This window comes from Sus scrofa, chromosome 6 (genome assembly GCF_000003025.6).
Source record: "Sus scrofa isolate TJ Tabasco breed Duroc chromosome 6, Sscrofa11.1, whole genome shotgun sequence".
NCBI lineage: Eukaryota > Metazoa > Chordata > Mammalia > Artiodactyla > Suidae > Sus > Sus scrofa.
The window spans coordinates 44,785,014-44,811,468 of NC_010448.4; the positions used below are offsets into that span (position 1 = coordinate 44,785,014).

Consider the following 26,455-nt stretch of genomic DNA (forward strand, 5'->3'; position numbering starts at 1 on the left):
TTGGCCTTTAGTTCCTCCCTGTAAAGTGAGGAAAATGAGGCTCAGGTGAGCACGATGGGTTCCTCTCTCGGGAGCAGCGTCTGGGAGGCCAGGCCCCTGGGGTCAGTGGCTGGGACAGCAGCGAGGGCCCAGAACAGGGAGCAGAGCCCAGGATGGGGCAGGCGGGAGCCGCTCCGAGGCCAGGTCGCCAGGGCTGAGTTAACACAAATGTGAGTCCCTATCTCTGCTGGCTTGTGTGGTGCGGTCCTCAGATGTGAGTTGGCTGTGACTGTCACCACTGTCTTTGGGGGCCGAAAATTCACGGGGACATTTCCCAGATACCAGGGCCGCATCTTAAGGTTCTGACGCTTTTGGAAAAGCCCACACACGCACCGGTGGCTCCTGCGGACACAAACTTCCGCGCCTGCCCATGTCCCCTCCCAGAAGCGAACCCCTGAGGGTTCCGCCAAGGGACAGTCAGCCTCCTTGTGAATGAGCAGGTCCGGGAAGGGCAGGGAGGAGGGCACCTTGCTCCTGCTCATCGACCTGTTCAACCTCCTGGGCGAAAGGGTTTTGGTTTTTGTTTTTGTTTTTTAAATCAACAGGGTGATGTCCCGTCGGGGACAGTGTCTCCCAGGTGGCTGACTCCAGGCGGGTGTCTGTGGCCGCATCGGCCCCACCTCCTGGACACACCTCTGCTGGCCAAGGGTGACATAACCCTGTTCCCTGTCACTCTGTTCCCGCTTATCTCTCCCGCCTTTTGGGCGCCACCACCTTCTTGGAAATGAGTTGGGCCAAAGGGGAGGGGGCTTAGCATCCCCGCCTCCCCCAGGAGGCTCCATAAAAGCAACTGTAACTGGACTCCCGGACACCAGAGCGAGTCCTAGAGCTAACAAGCAGGACAGCTGGACGGACAGACAGCACCATGGCGCTGAGCGTGCAGATCCGGGCCGCCTGCCTCCTGCTCCTCCTCCTCGTCAGCCTGACCGCCGGCTCCGTTCTCCCATCCCAGGTGAGAGTCCGAGGGGCCTGGGTCCAGCAGACGGCCAGAATCACACGGGAGCCCCAAGCCCTGGGGAGGGGACTGCTGCGGGCAGCCAGCGAGAGACCCCAGCATAGGGCAGAGCCCAGGCCAGGGAAGGGGATGGGGTACTGCGTGCAGAGACGGGGGGCCCCAACCGAATCCCACAGGTGTTTTCCGAGTGCCTCCTCTTACGCCCATTCGAGACAGGGGCGATCAAACAGTGAGCAAAGTAGGCGAGAGGAGATATTCGCGGGGCCAGGGAACGAATGAGCTTCAAAGAAGTAAACTCGTGTGTAGGAAAGGCTGCTCCAGGATAACGTAAAAGATGGGGGGGAGGGAGCGTGATGGGTGGGGGGATCCTCCTCCGATGGGATAAAGAGCTGGCTGTTTTGTTTAAAAATGTTTCTTGACCTATGACTGGGAGGGTGAGAAAAGGTAAGATGAGCAAGTCAAGGCCAGGGCGGGGGCGAGCATGGCCCCGCTCCATCCCCGAGGATCAGAGGGCTTGGTGAGGGACGTACTTGGTACTTGGTACTTGGTACCTAGAGGTGAGATCCAAGGGTGGTCATGCCACGTCTTGCCAGCCACCGTGCAAACGCTGATTATCCTCCAAGGGCAGGGGAAGCCCTGTTGGCTTTTGAAACAGAGAAAGCCAAGATCTGACAGCTAACACGTGGGGGAATGGATGGGCAGGGGCGAGATGCGGAGGGGGGCCTGGCATCCAGGCCCTGGAGAGGGCTACGGAAGATTAGCAGCTGCGGAGAGAAAAGGAGACAGATCTGGGATGTTTGGAGGCAGGAGAGCCGCCTGTGGGAAGGTGAGGAAAGGTCCGGGATTCCAGCTGAGCCAGGGGAACAGCAACCCCAGAGAGGAGCTGCTGCTGGAAGCGAGTCCGAGAGCACGGCCGGGGCCCTGCCATCCTCAATACTCCCTTTGCTTCCACAGACAAGACAGCTCACAGACCTCCGGACCCAGGACACAGCAGGAGCCACCGCTGGTTTGACGGTGAGCACACCTGGGACTCCCTCCCGAGCCTCCCCGGCCCGCCCCGCCCAAGCCCTGCTCACGGGCCGTCTTTCCCTTCTCACAGCCCGTGGCCCAGAGGCTAAGAAGAGACACCCACTTCCCCATCTGCATCTTCTGCTGCGGCTGCTGTCGCAAAGCAATCTGTGGGATGTGCTGCAAGACGTAGAGCTGCCCACCCTGCCCCAGCCCCTGCGTCACCCCTTATTTATTCCGGCTGCCTCCAACCCTGAATGGTCTTGGAATAAAATAGCTTTTCTTTTCCAAACTGGAGTCTCTGTTGTCTTTTCTCCCTGCCAGAGGCTGTGCCCGAGCCTCATCCTGGCCCCTGTCTGGTGAAGAGCAATGCTTGGAGCGGGTGTGTGGTTGGTGGGTGCTGGGGGTGGGGGGATGCTGGGCGGGGTGCTGGGAGGGGGGGTTGCAAGGCAGCTCGGTGAGGAAAATTTGTTTTTCTGTTCCTCCCTTTCTTTCCCCACTTCAAAAGACCTCAAATTTATGTGAAGACAGCTGGGAATGAAAGTTAAATTTTCCTCCCTGAAATCTTAACACAGGGGTCAAATCAAACCTGTGAACCTGATCCAGTAAAGCGTGAGAACTGCTCCAGGGCTCCACAGGGTGGAAACGACCAAGATGTCACTGGTCTTTCTCACTCTCGTTCTCTCCTGAGTGGACAGTGGAGCTTTCCAGAGGCCCCGTGGCCTGTGATGACGTCATCGCACTGACATCATCGCTGGTGAATCCTGTGCTTGTGTATCTTGTGCTTTAAAAACCACCCAGTTTCTGGGAGTTCCCTTCGTGGCTCAGCGGTTAAAAACCCAACTAGGATCCACTAGGTTCGATCCCTGGCCTCGCTCAGTGGGTTAAGGATCTGGTGTTGCTGTGAGCTGTGGTGTGGGTCCCAGACCCGGCTTGGATCCCGCATTGCTGTGGCTGTGGTGTAGCCCCAGCAGCTGTAGCTCTGATGCGACCCCTAGCCTGGGAACCTCCACATGCCACAAGGGCAGCCCTAAAAAGCAAAAAGAAATAAAATACATAATAAATAAATAATAAAACTTCCCAGTTTCCAATGACACGTTACTCAGCCAAAGAAAAGAATGAAATAGTGCCATCTGCAGCACCATGGATGGACCTAGAGATGATCACACTAAGTGAAGTAAGTCGGACAGAGACAAATGTCACATGCTGTCACTTGTAGTTTGAAGCCGAAAAATAATACAAATGAATACATTACACAATGGAAACATACTTACAAACAGGGGGAAAAAAACACTTACTGGTTACCAAAGGGGAAAAGGAAGGAGGGGAGAGATACATTAGGAGTATGGAATTAATAGAAAAAAAAAAAAAACTACTGTACATAAACTAGGCAGACAACAAGGATTTACTGTATAGCACAGGACGTTGCATTCAATATTTTGTAATGAACTATAATGGAAGATAATCTGAAAAAGAATGTCTATCTTAATCACATTACTGTACACCTGAAACTAACACGATATTATAAATCAACTATACCTTAATAAAAATAAAATAAAAAAATAAAAAAGTGCAGTTCCCGTCATGGCTCAGCAGTTAACGAATCTGACTAGGAACCATAAGGACATGGGTTCGATCCCTGGCCTCGCTCAGTGGGTTAAGGATCTGGCGTTGCCGTGAGCTCTGGTGTAGGTCGCAGATGCAGCTTGGATCCCGAGTTGCTGTGGCTGTGGTGTAGGCTGGTGGCTACAGCTCCGACTGGACCCCTAGCCTGGGAACCTCCATATGCCGTGGGTACAGCCCTAAAAAAGCCAAAAAATAAAAAATAAAAAACTTTCTACTTTAAATTTCTTTTTCTTTTTTTGCTTTTTACATTCACACCCGGGGCATGTGTGTGGCCAGGGATTGAACCCACATCGTCATGGATACTAGTCAGGTTCGTTTCTGCTGAGCCACAACGGGAACTCCCCAGTTTCAATTTCGAAAACATTAAGTAACTGTAGATATAACTCATTAGATCAAAAGGTTTTTGGAGTTCTCAGTAATTTTTCAGAGTACAAGAGGGTCCTGAGACCAAACTGTTTGAGAAGCCCTGGCCTTCAGAGGCCAGACAGGTGAAGTAAAGGAGAGAGGTGTGATGGATTTGTTTCACAGAGCATCTTAACCTGTCCTCGCTCAGTAAAGACACACTTTGCCCGTGAGACACATAGGACAATACTCCCACTTCCCCACGGGGTTGAGGTCCTCCCTGTCTTCTTGAAAACCGTATCCCTCTGAATTTATCCGATGACCTCACTTTTGATAGCAAAAGAGATACGAGACGCATTTCACCATCTTCTTAGAGAACGCATCGACCCTGGCTTGGTGATGATAAGGTCCTCAGCCATTTGGCCTCAGTGTGGCATAAAGATAGGAGTGGGAAGTCCTGGGGCCCCATCTAATGAGGGTTACAGGCTAGAAAAGAAGTGGCTAGAACTTCTTTTCAAGAGAAGGTGGCCATCTTTATTTCTATGTGAAATTTCCTAAATTTTACAATATTGGCATCTGACTAAAGGAAACCTGATTTTTAAAACATCAACACTCTGGGAGCCAAACTAAAAACCCAGCCCGGAGCCACATCAGTGCCACACACCACCAGCTTCTGCCTCGGAAGCCATGGGAAGCTGCTCCTTGGGGTTTTCCTGAGGGGAGACAGCAGGATGGGGAGAGGAAGGCCAGGCGGGGAGCTTGGCCTCCTCTCAGCTGAGGGGATCTGGCCGGTGCCCTCTCCCCACTCTGAAACCCCACCTCCTCATCTGTAAAAGAAGAGATGTGTCTGGACAGCGCTCAGCTCCCTGGGCGGCTGAGATGCTCGGCGAGGGAAGAGTGAGAGGCAGGTGGGGAAATCTTCCCTCCCCAGCGTAAAGGATTCATATTGACGGGGAGGTGGAGGTCTCTTAGAGCCTCCTGATAAATACCCGGGAGGTGGGAACCCCCCAATTGCTAATTACGTTTAATGATACCACGCTCTTCTCTCAGCTTAGCCAGTCCTGGAGGTGGTCCTGGAGATGGGAGGAAAAGGTACCCAAATGTTTGCATGCACCTGAATGCTAAGGGCCGGGTAAAATGCGGGTCTGGTGAGGGGCTCTAGAATATGCATTTCTTTCTTTCTTTCTTTCTTTCTTTCTTTTTTTTTTTTTTTTTTTGTCCTTTTATGACCTCACCCACGGCATAGGGAGGTTCCCAGGCTAGGGGTCTAATCGGCCTCCGGGCCTACACCACAGCCACAGCAATGCAGGATCCAAGCCGTGTCTGCAACCTACACCACAGCTCATGGCAAGGCCGGATCCTTAACCCACTGGGCAAGGCCAGGGATCGAACGCTCAACCTCATGGTTCCTAGTCGGATTCGTTAACCACTGAGCCACGACAGGAACTCCTCTCGCTCTTGTTCTTTCTTTCTTTTTTTAATGGCTGCACCCGCGACATATGGAAGTTCCCAGGCCAGGGAATCGAATCCCAGCTCCAGCTGCAGCTGCAACAACACCAAATTTTTTAACCCACTTCGTCCTGGCTGGGGATGGAACCTGTACCTCCACAGTTACCCAAGCCACTGCAATTGGATTCTTTGTTGTTGTTGTTGTTGTTTGGTTTTATTTGCTTTTTAGGACCACATCCACAGCAAATGGAAGTTCCCAGGCTGGGGTCCAATCAGAGCTATATCTGCCAGCCATAACCACAGCAACGCAGGATCCGAGCTACGTCTGTGACCTACACCACAGCTTAGGGCAATGCCAGATCCCCAACCCACTGAACAAAGCCAGGGATGGAACCCGAGTCTCATGGAGATTAGTCAGGTTCATTTTTGCTGTGCCACAATGGGAACTCCTGCAATTGGATTCTTAACCCACTGCACCACAACAGGAACTCCTGGAATATGCATTTCTAACAAGGTCCCAGGTGATACACCGCTGCTGGCCTGGGGGCCACACTTTGAAGACTCCTCTGTGAAGCTGACAACTCTGGCTGAGGGCAGAGCATGCCTCTTGGTAGGACCAAGCAGCTGCTCCCCCTCCAGAGAGCACAGAACAAATGGCCTGGGAGCTCCATTCTGCCCTGAGAAGAGGTTTGCTTGGTCTGCACCTTGTTTTAGAAAAAGATTGGACTGATACTTAAAGATCAAGATATTTCTCATGGGGAGTTCCCGTCGTTACTCAGGAAAGGAATCTGACTAGTATCCATGAGGATGCCGATTTGATCCCTGGCCTCACTCAGTGGGTTAAGGATCTGGCGTTGCTGTGAGCTCTGGTGTAGGTCGAAGATATGGCTTGGATCTGGTGTTGCTGTGGCTGTGGTGTAGGTCGGTGGCTACAGCTCTGATTCGAGCCCTAGCCTGGGAACCTCCATATGCCTCGAGGGCAGCCCTAAGAGACAAAAAAAAAAAAAAAAAAAAAAAGATATTTCAGATAAAATCTGAACTTCTGCTTTTAGGGGTTGAACTACATCCCTCTAAATTTATATGTTCAAGTCCTTACCCCACAGTGCCTCAGATTATGCAAGCTTATTTGGCAAAAGGGTCTTTAAAGAGGTAATCATGGGAAAATGAGGTCCTAGTCCAACAGGACTGGCGCGCTTATAAAAGGGAATTTTCAGAGTTCCTGCTGTGGCGCAGCCGAAACAAATCCAGCTAGTATCCATGAGGATGCAGGTTGGATCCCTGGCCTCACCCAGTGGGTTAAGGATCCAGTGCTGCTGTGAGCTGTGGTGTAGGTCGCAGATTCGGCCTGGATCTGGTGTTGTTGTGGCTGTGGTGTAGGCCAGCAGCTGCAGCTCCGATTGGACCCCTAGCCTGGGAACTTCCATATGCCACAGGTATGGCTCTAAAAAGCATTAGGGGCGGGGCGGGGGGGAAAGGCAAATTTGGGGAGTTTCCATTGTGGCTCAGCAGGTTAAGAACCTGACTAGTATCCATAAGGATGCTGGTTCCATCCCTGGGCTCGCTCAGTGGGTTGAGGATCGGGCATTGTGGCAAGCTGCAGTGTAGGTTGCAGATGCATTGCTGTGGCTGTGGTGTAGGCCAGCAGCTGAAGCTCTGATTTGACCCCTAGCCCAGGAACTTCCATATGCCACAGGTGTGGCCATAAAAAGAAAAAATGGGGGGGGGACGACAGGAATTTGGACATAGAGATCCACATACAGGGAGAACATGTCTAGCTTCCAGCACTGAGACCAATAAACTCTGTTTTTTAAGCCACTCAGTCTGTGACACTTTGTCCTAAAAGCCCTAGCAAACCTGCCTGGTCTGGAAGGATCAGGGGATGAGGCAGCCCTGGGAGCTGGGTCTGAGTGGCACATCTCCTTTCACCTGCTGGCACAGGCTCACTGATCCCCCAGCCCTGTGGGCTGGAGAGTGGAGTTCCGATCTCAGCAATAGCGCCCTCTGTTGGACTCACTCATCTGTGCATCCTGCCCCCAGAGGCAGCCTTTAGTTCACAGGTGGAGAACAGACGCACCCCCACACTGCTCAGGAACCCGACCCCTGGGGGGCTGGTGTTGACAGTGAAGGCTGTGACGTAGGGGTCCCCCAAGATCTCTGCCTCCTCCCCCAAAGCCCAGGCACCAGGCCCCTCTCTCCTCCCGGACCCAGGCGTTCAAGCCCCACCCCACTCTCAATGGGCCTTTGTCCCTGACTTGGGAAAGGCACGGGCAGAGTCTGACATCACGAAGCCTGAGGTGGGGGCGGGAGTCCCCCTCCCCCTCCATCCAGGCCTCTCTGAGTCCTCACTCCCCAGTCTGAGGGATTCCCCGCCCCTCACGTCCCCCTATTCCCCCCCAACCCAGGGGGCCGGGTTCTCCCTTGGGGGAAAGGACCCTCCCTCCCTCCCTCCCCACTGCTCTGGCCAGAAGGCAGACTGAAGATGCTCCAGCGTGACCGAACAGCTCCTGGTCAAACCACGACTACACCTAATCACACCACCACTGCCATGCAAATGTCATGACCAGGGGCAGGGGCTGGGGTGGCAGGAGGCTCACCATGGAATCTGCACACAGAGGGTCCCCAGCCAGCTCAAAGAGCCGGCACAGCCCTCTCTGAGCACCCTCTGTGCACCAGGCACAGTTCTAGGGGACACAAGAGTAAACAAGACAGACAGACAGGCACTTGGAAACCCGAGCTCAGAGGCCAGTGGGGAAGCAGCTCACTGAGGGTTCAGGTCAGCGAACAACACAGAAGGATAGGGCATCATTCATTTAATTTATTAATTTCTTTATTTTTGGCTGTGCCCAAGGCATGCGGACATTCTCAGGCCAGGGATCGAACCAGGGCCATGGCAGCAACCTGAGCTGCAGCTGGGATGACACTAGGTCCTTAACCTGCTAAGCCACCAGGGAACTCTGAGGACAGCGTTTAAATAGAGGGTCTTGGCTTGGAGAGTGGGTCCCAGCAGGCTCCCAGGGGAAGGGGCACCCAAGCTGGGAGCTGAAAGGATGCACAGGCTGCAGCCAGGGCAGTGGGAGTGGATTGGAAGGGGAGCTTTCCAGGAGGCAGGCGCAGACACAAAGGCCTCCAGTCAGGGCATTTCAGGAACACATGCATGCACCCACACCGCGTTTACGAATCCTAACTCTGCCAGGAGCCTCTACCAGCAGGGGAGACTGCGAGTAAGCAGGCCAGGCCCTGTCCTGCTGGAGGTCACGTTCTCACGGGAGGAAACTGTCCCTTTAAGGTCATTTCCAATGGCAAGAAGAGCCTGGAAGAACCTGGGATGTGGGCACCAAACCAGACTCAGGGAAGTGGTTCTAGAGAGGTGGAGGTGACTGGAGCCCAGAGTGGGAGGTCCTGCCGCCTCTGCCTGGCCACCCTGGGCCTCTGCGGCCTCCCGGGCCCGAGGTTATTCCTAACATTGCCCCCCAAGATTCCTTTGAAGCTGAGGACAACACCTTCTGCCTCTCAGGCTGAGACTTGCAGAGGTATTAGAGCCCCCTCCCCGGGCCCTGGAGCCAGGGTGCACGGTGATGGAGAGGGGAACAAGTAAGGCAGCCACCCCCAGGAAGGAGCTCGTGGAACCCAGGCATCAGGCTGCCCAGTTCGAGCAGTGGTGACAAGGGCCCTTTGTGCCCCCCTCCCCCGGGGGCAGGGAGGAGCTGGGCCCTGGAGGCAGGCGGCCCCTGGCACCCAGGGGGGAGGGGAGGGACTGGCAAGTGGGGGCCTAGACCCTGGGAGGCCAGGGGACTGCGAACGGGCCTGGAGGAGCAGAGGGTGCAGAAGCAGGAGCGGCAAGTGAGTACGGCAGCCCAGAGGGGCCGAGGGTCAGGGAGGACAGCAGAGGAGCGGGCCAAGAGCTCAGGGCACGGTCGCCCAGGGTGTGTGCAACGCTGGGCGGTCTGGGCCATGGGTGGTGGCTGTGAGCGGCCTCTGATTTAGGATGGGGCAGTGTGCTTCGGGCATGGGCTGGGACCCTGGCAGGGATAGTGATGGGGCTTTGGGAAGAAATCACAGAGACCCAGAAAGAGGTGCCCTCTCAGCAGCCCTCTGATGGAGACTGCAGAGACAGTGGCCCTCAGGGTGGAAGTGGTCCAGGGCCAGGAGAAGAGTGGGAGGATGCCCTGGGGATCGGACACCTGCATCCTGCCCTCTGGGAAGGGGTGGGATCTGTGGGCTGCGAATAAGCAGGCTGCAGCACCTGAGGGCAGGACAGGGGCCTGTGGGCGCACACGTGCACCTCCCAGAGTGCGTCTTAATTCACCTCAGTGTTTCTCGACCGTTTTTTACACCCCACTGAAAACACGTTATAGACCTGTTTTACCTAAACCCATGCTCCCCGTGAAATCTTAATACTCTGGTTATACTGTGTCTGTTTCTGCACCGTGGCCTTTAGAGAGCCACAAACCACTGTAACAGCTAAGATTTTTCTGGACACCACCCCAAGAACCAATTTTCCCCCCCACTCAGAATGCATGGGTTACAAGCTTGCTTCAAGGGTGTGCCCAGCCCTGTGGCCCTCACCTGTGTCCACATCCTGTGCCTTCCGGTCGCAGGTACAAAGGTGGCATCTGCCGTGTGTCCATCAGCCTGTATCGGGGTGGGTCTGTCCACAGTCACCCCTCAGTGTTCTTGCCGGGCCGAGGGCCTTTGTGCGCATGGCACGCAGGCAGGTCCGCGTGCGTGTGCCTGACTGCCATGTCCATGTCAGTCCAGGTGTGGGGGGGCAGGAGGGAGGTTGGCACAGGTTCGCCTCTGTGACTCCGAGTGAGTCTGCTGCACGGGGCTCTCAGCGCCTGTCCGTGTGTATGGGGCCTGACCGGTGTCCCTGTGCCAGGCTGCAGCTTCTGGCTGGGTCTAGATCTGTCACATTTCATACCAGCATTTGCATGCATCGGACTGCCTGCATCCGTGGGAAGAGAGTGTTGAAAGCCAAGAAAGGCCGCCCCTTGGAAACGCTGGCAACCGCCCTGAGGTGACCCACAGAGCAGCCCCATGCTGGGGACTCCCTAACCCCAACCCCTGGTCCTTCCAGGCTCTGCTCAGAGCCCAGCCAGGCGCGCCCAGCTCTTCTCTCACCCCCACCTACCCCAGAAGCCCCCCAGGAGGAAGCACCCTCACCCTTGGGGAACAGGGCTCTTTTGTACCCGGCTCTGGCCTCTGGAGGGTGGGGACACCAGGGACCGTCTGTGGGGTGGGAGAGGGCGGCAGGAATTCACACGGCATGTGGGGAATGCCGATGCTGTGAAACCCAGTCATTGATGGGTCGGGTCCCTGCCTGCCACCCCCAAGCCTCAGCCGTGGGACATCTGCTCCTTCATCCCACTCACCTCCCCGCCTCCCCCTACCCTGACCCAAAGCTCTGCTGCTCTCCTTTCTTTATCCAGAGTCTCCCCCATCCCAGTGTGCTTGCCAGAGGTGACCATGGAGTAACTTTGAGGCTATGTGGGAGGGTCCTAAGCATCCATGGGTAAAAGAGACCATGTGGGCAGCCTTACAACAGCCAGGCCTCATAGTAGATCCTGAAAGCAGGGGGGCGGGGGCGGGGTGACTCAGGCCCCGCCTCCTTGCACCTGTCTGACTCTTGTTCCAGGTTGGCTGGCTGACAGCTTCCAGTGGGGCCAGAAGACATTCCCAACTCAGGGAGACGGAGGTGAGGGGCAGGGTTCCCATGTCCCCTTCCTCCTGGCTTCCTCTGCTTCCTGCTGCTGGTCCAGCCTTGGCTCTGTCCCTCCTTTCTGGAGATCCCCAGGGGCACAGTGGCGATGAAGATGTTTATTAGCACATCACTGCCCCATGGAGACAGGACAGTTGGGTGGTTAAGGCTGCAGATGTGGACAGGCAGACAGGGCTTGAATCCTAGCTCAGCCACGTACAAGCTGTGTGGCCTCGGGCAAGTGCCTCAACCTCTCTGGACCTCCCTCTATAACATGAGGATGGTAATTGCACCCGCCTCAAAGAGACCAAATGAATTCATAGAGCCAACCACAGGGGGTGGTACAGAGTGGATCCCACAGAAATATTTGTGATTATAAATACGGACGGCAGCTCTGGCTCACGTCTGAACAGGCAGCTTCCTGAAGCCCCACTGGAAAGAAGCACGCTTTTCACTTCCCCGGGCTTTAACCATCTGCTCGCCTCTCCCCTCTCCAGCTGTTGCTCACTTGCTGTACAAAATGATCTTCCTCACGGCGCTGCCTCTGTTTTGGATCATGATTTCAGGTAGTGGCGGAGGGTTTGGGGGGGTCTTGGGACTTTGGCCCCTGGGCAGGCTGGGGTTGTTTCTGTGGGTCCCCGGATGCCCCACCTCCACCCCCCACTGGGTGGTGGAAGGTGATGGGCGTGGGGGAGGGGGGCATCCAGGCTGGACATGCCCCTTAGCCTCGGGTCCTGCTCGCCCACAGCCTCTCGCGGCGGCCACTGGGGGGCCTGGATGCCCTCGTCCATCTCGGCCTTTGAGGGCACGTGTGTCTCCATCCCCTGCCGCTTTGACTTTCCCGACGAGCTGCGGCCTGCCGTCGTGCATGGCGTCTGGTACTTCAATAGCCCCTATCCGAAAAACTACCCTCCTGTGGTCTTCAAGTCACGCACGCAAGTGGTCCACGAGAGCTTCCAGGGCCGCAGCCGCCTCCTGGGGGACCTGGGCCTGCGTAACTGCACCCTCTTGCTCAGCAACCTCAGTCCCGAGCTGGGCGGCAAGTATTACTTCCGCGGGGACCTGGGCGGCTACAACCAGTACACCTTCTCCGAGCACAGCGTCCTGGACATCATCAGTGAGTCCCCAGAGGCTGTCTGGGAGCCGCAGGGTGGGGACAGGGGCAGCGCAGGGGAGGCAGGGGGAGCAGGACCTCCTCGGCATCTTTCCCGGGAGGTCTGGCCGGCAGGACCGGGGGCTTGGATTGGCTGGGGGAGTAAACCCTTGTGCCCACACAGACTGGGCAGATGATAGAAATGAGCCCTCAGGAGTCGAGAAAAGCCGTGCTCTTCCTCTTCCAGAAACACCTGGGAGAAAGGCAGTGGGGCCTCAGGGTTGGGGTAAGACCTCTAGATCCCTGTGTGAGCCGGCCTACTGTGGGCAAGTTATTTAACTTCTCTGGGCCTTGTTTTCCTCTTCTGTGAAATGGGGATAAGAACAGCACGTAATGTTTAATGGGGGAAGGTTGTCAAATGCTCAAAGCAGGGCCTGGCACGTGGCACCAGCTCTGGCCAACTGGTGCTGGGTGAGAATGCAGGGCCATTGCCGGCAGGCAGTCTGAATGCCAAAGGGTAACCAGAGCTGTGTATTTTTCTGTGTATTCTCAACATCGGCTCAGAATTCCCACTGTGGCTCAGTGGGGTAAGAACCTAACTAGTATCCATGAGGATATATGTTCAATCCCTGGCCTCGCTCAGGGAGTTAAGGATCCAGCATTGTCAAAACTACAGATGAGGCTCGGATCTGTTGTTGCTGCGGCTGTGGTGTAGGCTGGCATCTGCAGCTCTATTTGACCCCTACCTTGGGAACTTACATATACCTCTAGAGTGGCCCTAAAAATCAATCAGACAGACAAACAAACAACATTGGCTGCTGGTGCAGATATTTTAAAAAATATGCTAGAAGTTCCCTTGTGGAGCAGCAGGTCAAGGATCCGGCATTGTCACTGCAATGGCTGGAGTAGCTGCTGTGGCATGAGTTGGATCCCTGGCCTGAGAACTTCTACATGCTGCAGGCGTGGCAAAAAAAAAAAAAAAAATCTATATTTAGGCCAAATGAAAGACAGCTCCAGGTCAGCTTTGGCAGACCAGGCCTGATGCCTCACTTCTGAGTGGCTCTGAGAAGCATGGAGCCCTTAGATTCGGGCTCCCCATCAACTCCGAGTCTATGTTAGGAGCCACGTTACAGCCCTGATGCAGAAAGAGACACCCTCCACCCCAGGCACAGCCAGATATAGCCACATCCCTGGGATACACACCACACACACGAAAGGAAACCAGAGCAAACATGGGACGCCAAAGTGACAGGGTTTGAAGCTCAGTTTTACCCCCTATCACCCCTCATCTGCAAAATGAGCAAAATATTACCCACCCTTAGCTTTGGCATGGCTGGAAGGACTAGCAAGTCAAACAGTATAAACAATACTCAGACCACTATACTGTTCTCATGATTGTTACATCCGTGGCTGGATGTGTGGAGGGCTTGGGATGAAGGTGCCCAGGAGGAGAGGAGGTTGTAGGGAATTCTGCATCCAAGCCTGGGGAGGAGACCAGGTACCAGGAATGGAGTCCCGGCGAGGTGGGTGTGTCTGATGTTGCTTCCTCACCCTCCTCCTTCTTGTCTCACATAGACACCCCCAGCATCGTGGTCCCCCCGGAAGTGGTGGCTGGCACGGAAGTGGAGGTCAGCTGCATGGTGCCTGACAACTGCCCTGAGCTGCACCCGGAGCTGAGCTGGCTGGGCCACGAGGGGCTGGGGGAGCCGGCTGTGCTGGGGCGGCTGCGCGAGGACGAGGGCACCTGGGTGCAGGTGTCGCTGCTACACTTCGTGCCCACCAGGGAGGCCAACGGCCACCGGCTCGGCTGCCAGGCTCCTTCCCCAACACCAGCCTGCAGTTCGAGGGCTACGCCAGCCTGAACGTCAAGTGTGAGCCCGGGGGCGGGCCGGGGGCGGGGCGGGGTCCGGGCCGGGGGCGGGGCCTACGGCGGGGCCCGCTGACTCCCGGGGCTCCGCCCCGCTGCCCGCAGACCCCCCGGTGATTGTGGAGGTGAACTCTTCGGTGGAGGCCATCGAGGGTTCCCACGTCAGCCTGCTCTGCGGGGCTGACAGCAACCCGCCACCGCTGCTGACCTGGATGCGGGACGGCGCGGTGCTCCAGGAGGCCGTGGCCGAGAGCCTGTCCCTGGAGCTGGACGAGGTGACTCCCGCCGAGGACGGCGTCTACGCCTGCCTGGCCGAGAATGCCTATGGCCAGGACAACCGCACCGTGGAGCTCAGCGTCATGTGTGAGTTTCCGCCCTGTGTTTGCCCCCCCAGGGAGCTAGGGTTGGGGTTGCCATTGGGGCCATACCTGCGGTTGAGGTGAAGTTAGAGAGGAGGTTGCAGGTTAAGGAGTTCCTTCATTCTTTCCACATCTGGTGAGCACCTATGCTGCACCACTCTCTGGGCTAGGACAAGTGGGGAAGACACAAATGCAGTCTTGCCCCCTGGGAAAGGCTGTTAAATTCAGCTTCCTGGGGCTGGATCTGGGCAAGGAATCTGCATTTTTAAATGAGCCCCATTGCAGTTCCAGTGGGAGAGTTGAGGGGAGCCCAAGCCTCACCCAGCCCCTGTGCACACCAGGAAGCCATGGGACTCCAGGGGGAGGGGCTGGTCAGACAGGGTTCTCAGCTAGAAGCCAGCAGAGGTCATTCATTCATTCATTCACAAATATTTATTGAGGCAAAATGCCCAGGGCTGGGGATAATAATAATGACAGCTCCAGCCAACATTTACTCAGCAGTTTTTGAGGGCCTTACAGAAATACTCTTCCCCCAGGCACCCCATGGCTGGCCTCTACCCACCTCCTTCTGGGCTCACAGGAGCCTTCCTTCAGCTTCCTAGTTCACATTGTAACTACCCTGATTTCCCATCCCACCTTTATTTTTCTCCAAAGTGCGTATCCTCATCTTGCGAACTGTATGTTTGATTTACTTATATAGCATCTGTCCATGTGGGCAAGGCTCTTCATCTGCCTTGTTCAGGCTAACACATTGCTGGTAACAACAGTAGGTTCTCAGTGACTGCTGTGAGGTTGGGACTTTTTTTTTTTTTTTTTTTTTTTGTCCTTTTAGGGCCACACACCTGTGGCATATGGAGGTTCTCAGGCTAGGGGTTGAATCAGAGCTGTAGCCACTGGCCTACACCATAGCCACAGCAATACAGGATCTGAGCTGTGACTGCACTCTACACCACAGCTCATGGCAACACCAGACCCTTAACCCACTGAGCAGAGCCAGGGATCAAACCTGGGTCCTCATGGATACTGATCGGGTTTGTTACTGCTGGGCCACAATGGGAACTCCAGTTTGGGACTATTATTAAGCCCATTTTCCAGATGAGAAAAATGGGGCCCAGAAGGATAAGCCATGAGTCTACACAGCTGGGAAGGAGCAGAGATGGCACCGGAACCCCTGTCTCTGTCAATGAGATAGCCAGGCCTGGCATTACCTGAGTCTCCCTGAGCTGGTGTGCTCCGATTGTGGTGTCAGGGGTCACATTTGTGGGTGGGAGTTGGCCAGAAGCCGAGGCACCCCTGGCTTCTGACCACTGGCCCCCTGTCCTGCCCCCCAGATGCACCCTGGAAGCCGACGGTGAACGGGACAGTGGTGGCCGTGGAGGGAGAGACAGTCTCCATCTTGTGCTCCACACAGAGCAACCCGGATCCTATTATCACCATCTTCAAGGAGAAGCAGATTCTGGCCACTGTCATCTATGAGAGCGAGCTGCAGCTGGAGCTGCCGGCCGTCACGCCCGAGGATGACGGAGAGTACTGGTGTGTGGCCGAGAACCAGTATGGCCAGAGGGCCACCGCCTTCAACCTATCTGTGGAGTGTGAGTACCCCCTCCGTTCCCCTGCCCCTCCCCACCCCCATGCCCTGCGGAGGGTGTGTTCTGGGGGACACCCCGGTTACTGGGGGGACCCTGTGCATCCCAACAAAGAGTCAGCTTTGCTCCGGCAGACGAGGGTGGGGAAGGCAGGGAAGCGGAATCCGCAGCAAGAAAATACAAGTCCCCCCCTGAGGAGTTCCCGTTGTAGCTCAGCGGGTTAGGAACCCGACATAGTGTCTGTGAGGATGTGGGTTCAATCCCTGGCCTCACTCAGTGGGTTAAGGATCTGGCACTGCCGTGGCTGTGGCGAAGGTGGGCAGCTGCAGCTCTGATTTGACCCCTAGCCTGGGAACTTCATATGCAGCAGGTATGGCCCTAAAAAGAAAAAAATAAAGTCCCATCTGAGACCAGGATGTCCACACATCCTGGGGTGGGCTTTTGACCAAGATTTCTGAAGCCTGAGGCCACTGTCCCTTTTCATTAACTAAAACAATAACCAGAGTTCCCGTCCTGGCGCAGTGGTTAACGAATCCGACTAGGAACCATGAGGTTGCGGGTTCGATCCCTGGCCTCGCTCAGTGGGTGAAGGATCCGGTGTTGCCATGAGTTGTGGTGTAGGTCGCAGATGAGGCTCGGATCCGCGTTGCTGTGGCTCTGGCGTAGGCCGGTGGCTACAGCTCCGATTGGACCCCTAGCCTGGGAACCTCCCTATGCGGTGAGAGTGGCCCTAGAAAAGGCAAAAAGACAAAACAAACAAACAAACAAACAATAACCACGGCATCTGAGCCCTGTGGAGCATCGCTGGGTTCTAGGCGCTGAGGGAGGCGCTGTATAGGAACCCGCTCTTTCGTCTTCACGACATCCCAGTGAGAAAGGTTCTCTCACTGTCCCCCATTGCCAGAGAAGGAAACCAAGGCCCTGAGAGGTTATCCCCCGGCCCAAGGTCACACAGCCAGAAAACGGCAGAACTGCGATGCGGACCCCGTGGTCTGGCCAAAGTTGACGTCATCCTGTGTTACGACATCAGAACCATCCATCAAGCAGTTGTTTTGTGCAAGGCCGTGTGGCTTGGTGGGAGGTGGGGATGAAACCAAGGGGACAGCAAGTGTATTACTAGATATAGCGCAGCCAGAGAAATGAGACGATGCACATAAAAAGCCAACTGTCTTAGGAATGAAGCTCATTGTTCCACTGCCAATGTCAACCAGCGCCCTTCCTGACCCTCTCTGTGGGTAGACTGCCCCACCCCCACCCCGGCCCTCATCCGGGTCACAGCTCCTAAGCCACAGTTTTCCCTCCCCCTCCTCTAGCAGCTCCATCTGGAATGTCCCCTCTGTATTTCCATTTCCCCTGTTCCCTCTCAGCGCCAGCCTGGCCTCTGGTACCTGTCTCCAAATGTCACCCCTCCCGGCCTCAATGATACCACCTACAAACAGTCCCTGTTCTCCCCCACCCCCCACCCCCCTACCCCCCCACCCCCGGCCCATCTGCCAGAAGGGATGGAGCACAGTCCTACTCAATACTCTGCCCTTCGCTTAGTCAGTGGGGACTCTCTTCCTGGAGTGTCATCTTCCACGGCAAGGCCATGGATGTCACTGCTCTTTGGGGACCTTCCCTCTCGGGTCTCTGCTGGCCCGTGGCATGCAATGTGATCGTGCGGATGGGTTGCCGGGTTCCCTGCCTTCTCCATACCTACTCTCCTTTCTGCTGCATGCTTTTCCCAAGCCAGGGGGTCTCAGGAGTTAGAGAACCCCCCGGGAATCTGCTGGAAGCCCCTGAACCTACATTCAGTGCCATCTCATCCCTTTCTTTCCTTTCTTTTTTTTTTTTTTTTTTTTTTTTTGCTATTTTTAGGGCCACACCTGCAGCATATGGAGGTTCCTAGGATAGGGGTCGAATCGGAGCTGTAGCCACCGGCCTACACCAGAGCCACAGCAATGCCAGATCCGAGCTGCGTCTGCCACCTACGCCACAGCTCATGGCAACACTGGATCCTTAACCCACTAAGCGAGGCCAGGGATCGAACCCACATCCTCATGGATATTAGTAAGGTTTGTCACTGCTGCGCCAAAAAGGGGAACTCCCATCTTATCCATTTCCAGTCGCGGACCCTCCTGTGTAATAAGAGCAGCCACAGCAAATGATCATTAAGGGCCTACTCTGAGCAAGGAGTTACATCCCTGGCACGTGTTATTTTGCTGGCCCGCGTGGTCGCCCGGCAGAGCAGCCACGTTTTGCCATTATGCCCCTTCACTGAAAGAAACAGCAGGTCAGAATTCCCCAAGACCAGGCAGCTGGAAGGCTGGCCACTGCCAGGATTCTTCTGGATTCTGTCTGCCCAGTTCTTAAACCTCTGGCTGCCACACCTCCCCTGCTGACCTTCATACCCAGGGACTCGCTCAGTCGGGCTTTTTTTGAAAACAAACAAATAAACAGATTCAGAGAATGAGGTCTTCAATCTGCTGAAGCAGAAAAGCTGGGCTCCCCACCCTCACCCCTGCTGAGCCCATCTCTGGGCTTCAAGGCCAGTATCACAGGGCTTGCCATCTTTGAGTCCAGCCTCAGGCTGCTGGGCAGAGTCATCCCTCAGACCCCTCTCTGTCCCCGAGGTCTGGGTCCCCTAGCCTGGGGCTTCCATGCTCGCTGACAATGGTGGGTGCTCCTGAGTGGGGTTCCCAGCACAGCGTGGTATGTGCAGAGCGCTCACCCTTACTGAGAGCTTATGATGAGCAGGGGCTGGGTCTGAGCCCTTTGCACGTGTCGACCTATTTCGTTCTCACCACAGTGTGATTGGGGGCAGGGACTGCTCCTCACCCCCGTTGAATAGGAGGAAACTGAAGTGTCACTGGTGTCCAGCACCTGACAGCCAAACTGACCTGGGTCTGAATCCCAGCTCCTTGCTGTGTGGTCCCAAACAAGTGACTTCGCCTTTGCTCAGCTGATTCTCTTCTCTGAAAAACAGGCCTAACAGTATCTAAATCCCAATGAGTTGTGAAGACTAAGGAAATTATAGTGGGCGCCCACAGCGCCTGACACGTGCCTTGTGCCCCACAAGTCTCAGGCAGCCTGGCAGTTCCCATTCATCTTTCCTTTGGACTCTGCCTCCCTGTGGCCAAGGCTTTGCTCACGGGCTCCCTCTGCTGGATGGTTCTATGCATCTACTCCTGAATCCCTGGGTGGGCTGTAAAGCCTTCTTTTCAACACTCACGTGCCCACTTCCCAGCAGAGTCCCCCCAGCCCCTCACAAGTTAAGGACCATTATCCTTGTCTGCACAGAGGAGAACTCCATCCTAGAGGCCCAGCAGTCTCAGAGTGGCCCGACTGCAGCCATCAGCCAGTAGATGACGGAGCTGGGATTCAAGCCAGAGCTGTCTGTCCTCAAACTTCCCATTCTTTGTGGGACTTGGGGTTTGTATAGTGTCAATCAGGGTTTCACAGGTCTCGAGGCTGCTGGCCACACCGCAAAGATGCTGAGCATACACAGCAAAGATGAATGGGTGTCGGCGTTTCCGCAGCATCGAGGGCAGACAGCATCATAGCAGCACCTGCAGTGCAGTCTTCAATGAAAGGGTTTTATTTTAAAATTAATGACCATCAGTTTAGGTTTGTCATTACTAATTTAATTTGTTAACATGACAGCAAGTATAGTGCATGCCTAAACAGAATTTGGAATATTTAACTTTTAATTTATTAGACTTAGAGATATGTACACATCGAGGTTCCAAATGGGAATAATCCCTATTGCAAATATACAGGTAACATGACTCCCCACCCATCACTGTTACCTGCGTATTCCTTTTTTTTTTTTTTTTTTTTTGGCGGGGGGTGGGAGGCTTGCCGGCAGCATGCATGATTTCCCAGGCCAGAGATGAAACCGAGGTCACAGCAGTGACAACGCCAAATCCTTAACCACTAGGCCACAAGAAACTCTCCTTCATAGTCTGTTTTTTTTGCTGGAAATTGAAAATAAATGGAGTAGGTGCACCAAGGGCCTTTTGCTCGCGTGTAAGTGGGTTTTGGTCAAAACTGAGAGAAGTTCCCGTCGTGGCTCAGGGGTTAATCAATCCGACTAGGAACCACGAGGTTTTGGGTTCGATCCCTGGCTGCCTTGCTCAGTGGGTTAAGGATCCAGCATTGCCGTGAGCTGTGGTGTAGGTCGCAGACGCCAGTCTGATCCTGCGTTGCTGTGGCTGTGGCATAGGCCGACGGCTACAGCTCTGATTAAACCCCTAGCCTGGGAACCTCCAGATGCCGCGGGTGCGGCCCTAGAAAAGGCAGAAAGATTTAAAAAAAAAAAAGCTGAGAACCAGAGCTCAATCTAGAGTGAGCAGAAGGGATGCCAGATTCTCCAGGAGGGAAAGAGAACATGGTTTAAAAAGGAACAGGTGGCGTGGCAATTAAGGATTCGGTGTTGTCATTGCTGTGGTACAGGTTTGACCCCTGGCCCAGGAACCTCATGCTTCAGGCGGGGCCAAAAAAACAAGTAACATTCAATATTCGATTATACGTTCATATTTTGGAAAAAGAAACCAATCATCCTAGTATCACGTTTGTAATTGGCAGCAAAGCAAAGCTCGATAAAATGATCTTGGGTGGAAGGTGGTGTTTGGTGCCCCAGGGAAGCCAGGGAGGGAGGGAGGGTCAGGATGCAGGGGGCTGGGTGGGGGGTGTTCCCAGGAGCATCTGCAGGAAGGCCTGAAAGGGACGCTGGCTGCGTTCAGGAGCTGATCCCAGAGCGCCTGCTAGGCCTGTGCTAAGTGTGGGCGACAGAATGGCATGGCGACAGAGCAAGAGGCCGTCTTGGTGGAAACAGGAGGCCCGCTCTGTGGGAATATCACGCAGGCTGGGGAGGAAAGCCGGGTGAGTGGTGAGTGATGCAAGAGTGGTCTGTGCAGATGCTGAGTGGGGTGAGGGCGGGAGTGCGGCACGTGTCAGGGAAGGGATCCCGGCTCAGGGAAGAAACGAAGGTCTCTGGGTGGGAAAGCGCTCCTTGAGAATGAGAAACAGCCAGGAGGCTGGCGTGATTCGAAGGGAATGATGGGGGCGAGAGCAGGAGATTGGTGCACAAGGAGGGCCTGAGGGCCTTGCAGACGAAGGCAAAGAGTGTGGGTTTCCTTCTGAGCGACAGAGGGAGCGATTGGAGGCGCGTTTTGAGCAGGGAGCCTCATGATCTGTCTTTCAAGGTGAATGAAGTCTGGGTGCAAGAGAGCGAGTGCCAAAGGGCTCCTGGCTGAGACCGCCCAGGCGTCCCCGAGGCCCCGCCTCCAGCCCACCGGGTCTGGGTCTGGGTCTCGCCTCGCAGTTGCGCCTGTGATCCTCCTGGAGTCCCACTGTGCGGCAGCCCGCGACACGGTGCAGTGCCTGTGCGTGGTGAAAGCCAACCCGGAGCCGACCGTGGCCTTCGAGCTGCCCTCGCGCAACGTGACTGTGAACGAGACGGAGCGGGAGTTCGTGTACTCGGAGCGCAGCGGCCTCCTGCTCTCCAGCATCCTCACGCTGCGGGGGCAGGCCCAGGCCCCACCCCGCGTCATCTGCACCTCGCGAAACCTCTATGGCACCAAGAGCCTGGAGCTGCCCTTCCAGGGAGCCCGTGAGTGGTGTGGCCCGGGCATGGGAGCCACGGGAGGGAGGGGGCTTCCCCTTGGATCCAAGCTCCCCTCTCTCTCCGAGGCTGACCATCCTCGACTGAGCACGGGTCAGGCTGCGCACATGATCCGACGCTAAAGGAGCCCTCCCCAGCTGGTTAGCAGAGGCTGCCCTGAGCTTGCCTCTCCCCAGGGCCCTCCAGGACAGCCAGTGGGTATAAGGATGTGCCAGCTATGTCAATATCACCCTCATGCCTGCCCCAGCCCCCGCTGCCTGAGAACCCAGGTGTCCTCACTCCCACCAGGAGTCCTAAAGGCGCCTGGGTCTTCTTTTTCCTCAGACCGCCTGATGTGGGCCAAAATTGGGCCGGTGGGAGCTGTGGTCGCCTTCGCCATCCTAATTGCCATCGTCTGCTACATCACCCAGACACGCAGAAAGTGAGTGAGTGGCTGGCCAGGACGGAGCTGGGGGTGGGGAGCCTCTAAGGGAAGGGGGCGTGCAGATCAGTTGGGGGCTGGGGGTTGCTGATCCACGTGCAGGAGGGCAGATTCCGCTCTGAGGATGTTCAGCTGGATGGAAGAGCAAGAGCTTTGGCTGAAACAAGCTGCTGTGGTTGGGCTCACGTGCAGCTGCCTGTGCTGAGCTCTTCCCACCAGTCAGAACCTGTCTCCGAATTCTATGCCATGGCCTCCTGCCACTACCGTGTGATGGGAGAACCAGTACCCCTGGCTCACAGCCACGGCTCAGTCACGGTTGATTCCGGAAGCCTCAGTGATTACACATTGCAGTAACAAAAATGCTCCCCAGGAGTACCCATTGTGGCTCAGTGGGTTTAGAACCAGACTAGTGTCCATGAGGATGTAGGTTCGATCCCTGGCCTAAGTCGGTGGGTTAAGGATTTGGTGTTGTAGACACAGCTCAGATCTGGCATGGCTGTGGCTGTGGTGTAGGTCAGCCAGCAGCTGCAGCTCCTATTTGACTCCTAGCCTGGGACCTCCCATATGCTGCGGGTGTGGCCCTAAAAAGAAAATTTTTTTAAAAAATGCTCCCCAGTCCCAAATCACCCACCGGCCACAAGTGCGCTGCTGTTTTTCCTCCCTGTGGTGCATACAACTCTCCTGACAATGAATTAATCTCCCCGCTCCACATCCTGGCAGCAAGGGGGCACAGAAGTCCCAGAGCACCTGCAGGGAACCCAGAGAAGTTGGGCTGGGGGTCCTGAAAGTGGCAGAGACCCGGGGTCAGGTGGCTCATCCTCAGCCCGGAAGCAGGATGGGCAGTGGCCGACGGGCCGAGGCTGGTCACTGACCCGGCTGCCTGCTGCGTCTTAGAACAATGGGTGGGAGCAACTCTGGGGTCCCTTGGACCAAACTCCTAAGGTAGATGGGGCTGTAGAAAGGGAAGGGGGAGGCCTGGGAATCCCACTGGGGCTGACATGTCCCCCCCTGCAGAAAGAACGTGACGGAGAGCCCCAGCTTCTCAGCAGGGGACACCCCTCCTGTCCTGTTCAGCAGCGACTTCCGCATCTCCGGGGCGCCGGAGAAATATGAGGTGAGGCCAGAGCCCCCGTGGCTCCCAGCCAGGTGGGGATCCTGGGTGCCAGGGACAGCGGGGGCCTGGGAGGGGCCTGGGAGGGCCCCGGGCAGTGGGGTAACTGGCCCCATAGGAAGGAGGGAGAGGGCTTGCGGAGGGCTGGCTTGGACCTGGGATGGAGGGGGGGCGCCCCGGCCCGAGGAAGCCCTCCTCCTCCCCGCCTGGGTCTATGACCGCATTTCCTTCTCCAATAGTCCAGAGAGGTCTCTACCTTGGAATGAGCGCCCCAGGAGGTAGGTTCTGGGGGCCTCCGTGTGCCCGCCTCTGGGCCTTGTTGGGCCTTGGGGCTGGCGTGCATGTGTGTGCGTCCCCGTCAGGCGTCCAGGTTGGTCCCCGGTTCAGTCTGGCTCTGCCCAGCACTCCTGGCCTTGCCTAGTCTGCCCTGTTGCTGCTCCCTTCTGTCTGTCTGTCTGTGGCCACTGTCTTAGTGTGTGTGTCCAAAAGTGGGGTGAGGGAAGTTCCCGATGCGGTGCAGTGGAAATGAATCTGACTAGCATCCGTGAGGATGAGGGTTCCGTCTCTGGCCTTGCTTAGTGGGTCGGGGATCGGGCGTTGCCGTGAGCTGTGGTGTAGGTCGCAGATGTGGCTAGGATCTCGCATTGCTGTGGCTGTGGCATAGGGCTGCAGCTGTAGCTCTGATTTAACCCCTAGCCTGGGAACTTCCCTATGCCTTGGGTGTGGCCCTAAAAACCAAAAACAAACAAAAAAAAGTGGGGTGGGGGATGGAAAGCATGATGTGGAAGCCAGAGCTACACCTGCTGGGTCTCCCAGGCTGAGGCGGGGGACATAACCAGACCCAGACACACTGAGCCAGGCATTTACAAAGACTGGCAAAAGTGGCTTTCTGACCAGGTAGTTTTAATCTGGATCATGTCATGGACTGCATTGGCTGCCCTTCAAATTCCTGCATTGAAGAGGAAAGGCTTCTTGGAGACAGTGAATTTGTAGGCAACTTTCAGGTTGAGCAGCAAGGAGGATGCCATGTGTGGTGGGATCAGTAGAGCCCAGGGCTCCGGAGGGGGGCCCGGGCACTGTGAACCCAGCTGCGAGGGCTGGGCTGGCAGCCCTTGAGGAACAAGGCACACACATGGGGCTTTGGGACTCAACCCTGGGGTGCAGGCAACTCCAGCTTTTGCATCTGGAAGAGGTGGAACAGGACCCTTCTGATGGGTTGGTTCCCTTCATAGAGTGAGAGGCGCCTGGGATCTGAGAGGCGGCTGCTGGGTCTTCGGGGGGAGCCCCCAGAGCTGGACCTGAGCTATTCTCACTCGGACCTGGGAAAGCGACCCACCAAGGACAGCTACACCCTGACGGAGGAGCTGGCCGAGTATGCTGAAATCCGGGTCAAGTGAGGGAGCTGGGGGCAGCCCGTGTGGCCACCCCCCCTCAGGACCCTCACTGGCCCCCACTGGCTGCGGGCTCCCTCCCCCCCCAAAAGTAGTGGGGGCCGGGGCAGGAAAGGGATGGGGCAGGTGACAGTGAGGTCCTGGGGGCCTGGCTCCCCCTCCTTCCCTGCTGCCCCCGCCCTGCCAACACCCACCTTTGCATGTGGCTCCCCTCTAACCTCCTTTAACCTCATCTGTCTGGAGGGGAGCTCCGTCTGTCCGTGTTATTTATTGCTACCCTCTGCCTGGTCTCCTGCCCCTGCCCCCACCTGGCCCCCGGGGGCCTGTATGGGGGGTGGGGCACGAAATAAATGCCCTCAAGCCAAATGCCCGTCCAGATTCGGATGATTTCTGACTCGTCCTTGGGGAACCTGTCACCCCCTCCTTGCCCTCTTCTGGTTCCTTAACGATGCCAGCCCTGAGCCCAGCCAGCCACCCTTTTGTTGCTCCTGCTTTGAGCTGGCAGCTGTCTGGTCCCCGGTAGGTCATGTTTGACGTCTGAGTGATTTCAAAGCCCTCATTCCTGCTTCTGCCACAGTCAGAGTGACAGACAGCACTGGGCTCGAGTTTACACCCCGCCACGTCTCACAGAAAGGCGCCTGGCTCCCCATTTGCCACAGTCCCACCACTATGTTCCACGCCTGGCTGGTTTCACACTCACTGACATTCCTTCTGTCCCCAGCAGGTGGCGCGCGGGGGGACACCAGATCTCAGTGTTTCATGAGCACTCAGTGTTTCATGAGTTGATGGCTCACTTTCACGCGGTCCTCTGCAGCTTCAATCTTCTACACTTTATCTGGTTCAGCTCCACTCTGGTGGAGTGTACGTTGTGGCTCAGAGGGTTACAAATCTGACTAGTGTCCATGAAGATGTGGGTTCGATCCCAGGCCTCGCTCAGCGGGTTGGGGATCTGGCATTGCCATAAGCTATGGTGTAAGTCGCAGACACAGCTGGGATCCCGCCTTGCTGTGGCTGTGGTGTATCCAATTTGACCCCTAACCAGGGGACTTCCATATATGGCCCTAAAAAAGAAAAAAAGAAAAGAAAGAAATATCCATCAGGCAGGCACCAGCTGTGTATTGAGCCCCTTCGGGAAGCCCAGGCTATCCTGGGAAGGGACCCCCAGGCCAACCTTGTGAATATGAAAACTCTGGGGCTCAGAGAAGCCAAGTGATTTCCCAGGACCCCAGAGCCAGACCCTGGATTCATTTCTTCTTTTTCTATAACATCTGTCAGGAATTTAAAGAAGGCCAGATTCTCTGGCATGAATTGGTATCACAACTAACTTTTTTTTTTGGTCTTTTTAGGGCTGCACCTGCGGCATATGGAGGTTCCCAGGTTAGGGGTCGAATCAGAGCTACAGCCGCTGGCCTACACCATAGCCACAGCAACGCCAGATCCTTAGCCACTGAGCAAGGCCAGGGATCGAACTCTCATCCTCATGGATACTGGTCAGGTCCTTTAACCGCTGAGCCACAATGGGAACTCCACAACTAACATTTTTGTTGCGTGCTTTCTACACACCATGATTCTACCTGATTTACATGACTCAATCTTGGTTGCCTTTCCTGACAGCTATGACAGTGGTTCTGCAGGTACGGTCCCTGCCCCGGTGGCGTTAAGCTTGCCAGGACACTTGTCAGAAAGGTGGATTCTCAGGCCCCACCCCAGACCTTGGGAATCAAAACCTCTGGGGTGGGGGCCAGCCTTCTGTGGTCTTTTTTTTTTTTTTTTTTTGTCTTTTCTAGGGCCACACCTGTGGTATATGGAGGTTGCCAGGCTAGGGGTCCAATCAGAGCTGCAGCCACCAGCCTACACCACAGCCACAGCAATGTCTGTGACCTATGCTACAGCTCACGGCAATGC

The 26,455-nt window shown here is 55.8% G+C and overlaps 2 protein-coding genes across 2 annotated transcripts; both read left to right on the forward strand.

Annotated features, from left to right (window-relative positions):
* HAMP (hepcidin antimicrobial peptide) lies at window positions 850–2,290 on the forward strand. The gene is given in 3 exon segments (NM_214117.1): window positions 850–991; window positions 1,949–2,008; window positions 2,094–2,290. Coding segments are annotated over 3 exon segments (249 nt in total). The 5' UTR covers window positions 850–904; the 3' UTR covers window positions 2,196–2,290.
* Window positions 9,184–24,920, forward strand: MAG (myelin associated glycoprotein). The gene is given in 13 exon segments (XM_021097125.1): window positions 9,184–9,259; window positions 10,299–10,436; window positions 11,071–11,114; window positions 11,615–11,683; window positions 11,866–12,234; window positions 13,786–14,022; window positions 14,025–14,081; window positions 14,183–14,440; window positions 15,768–16,028; window positions 21,328–21,615; window positions 21,952–22,048; window positions 23,063–23,162; window positions 24,392–24,920. Coding segments are annotated over 12 exon segments (2,031 nt in total). The 5' UTR covers window positions 9,184–9,259; window positions 10,299–10,350; the 3' UTR covers window positions 24,557–24,920.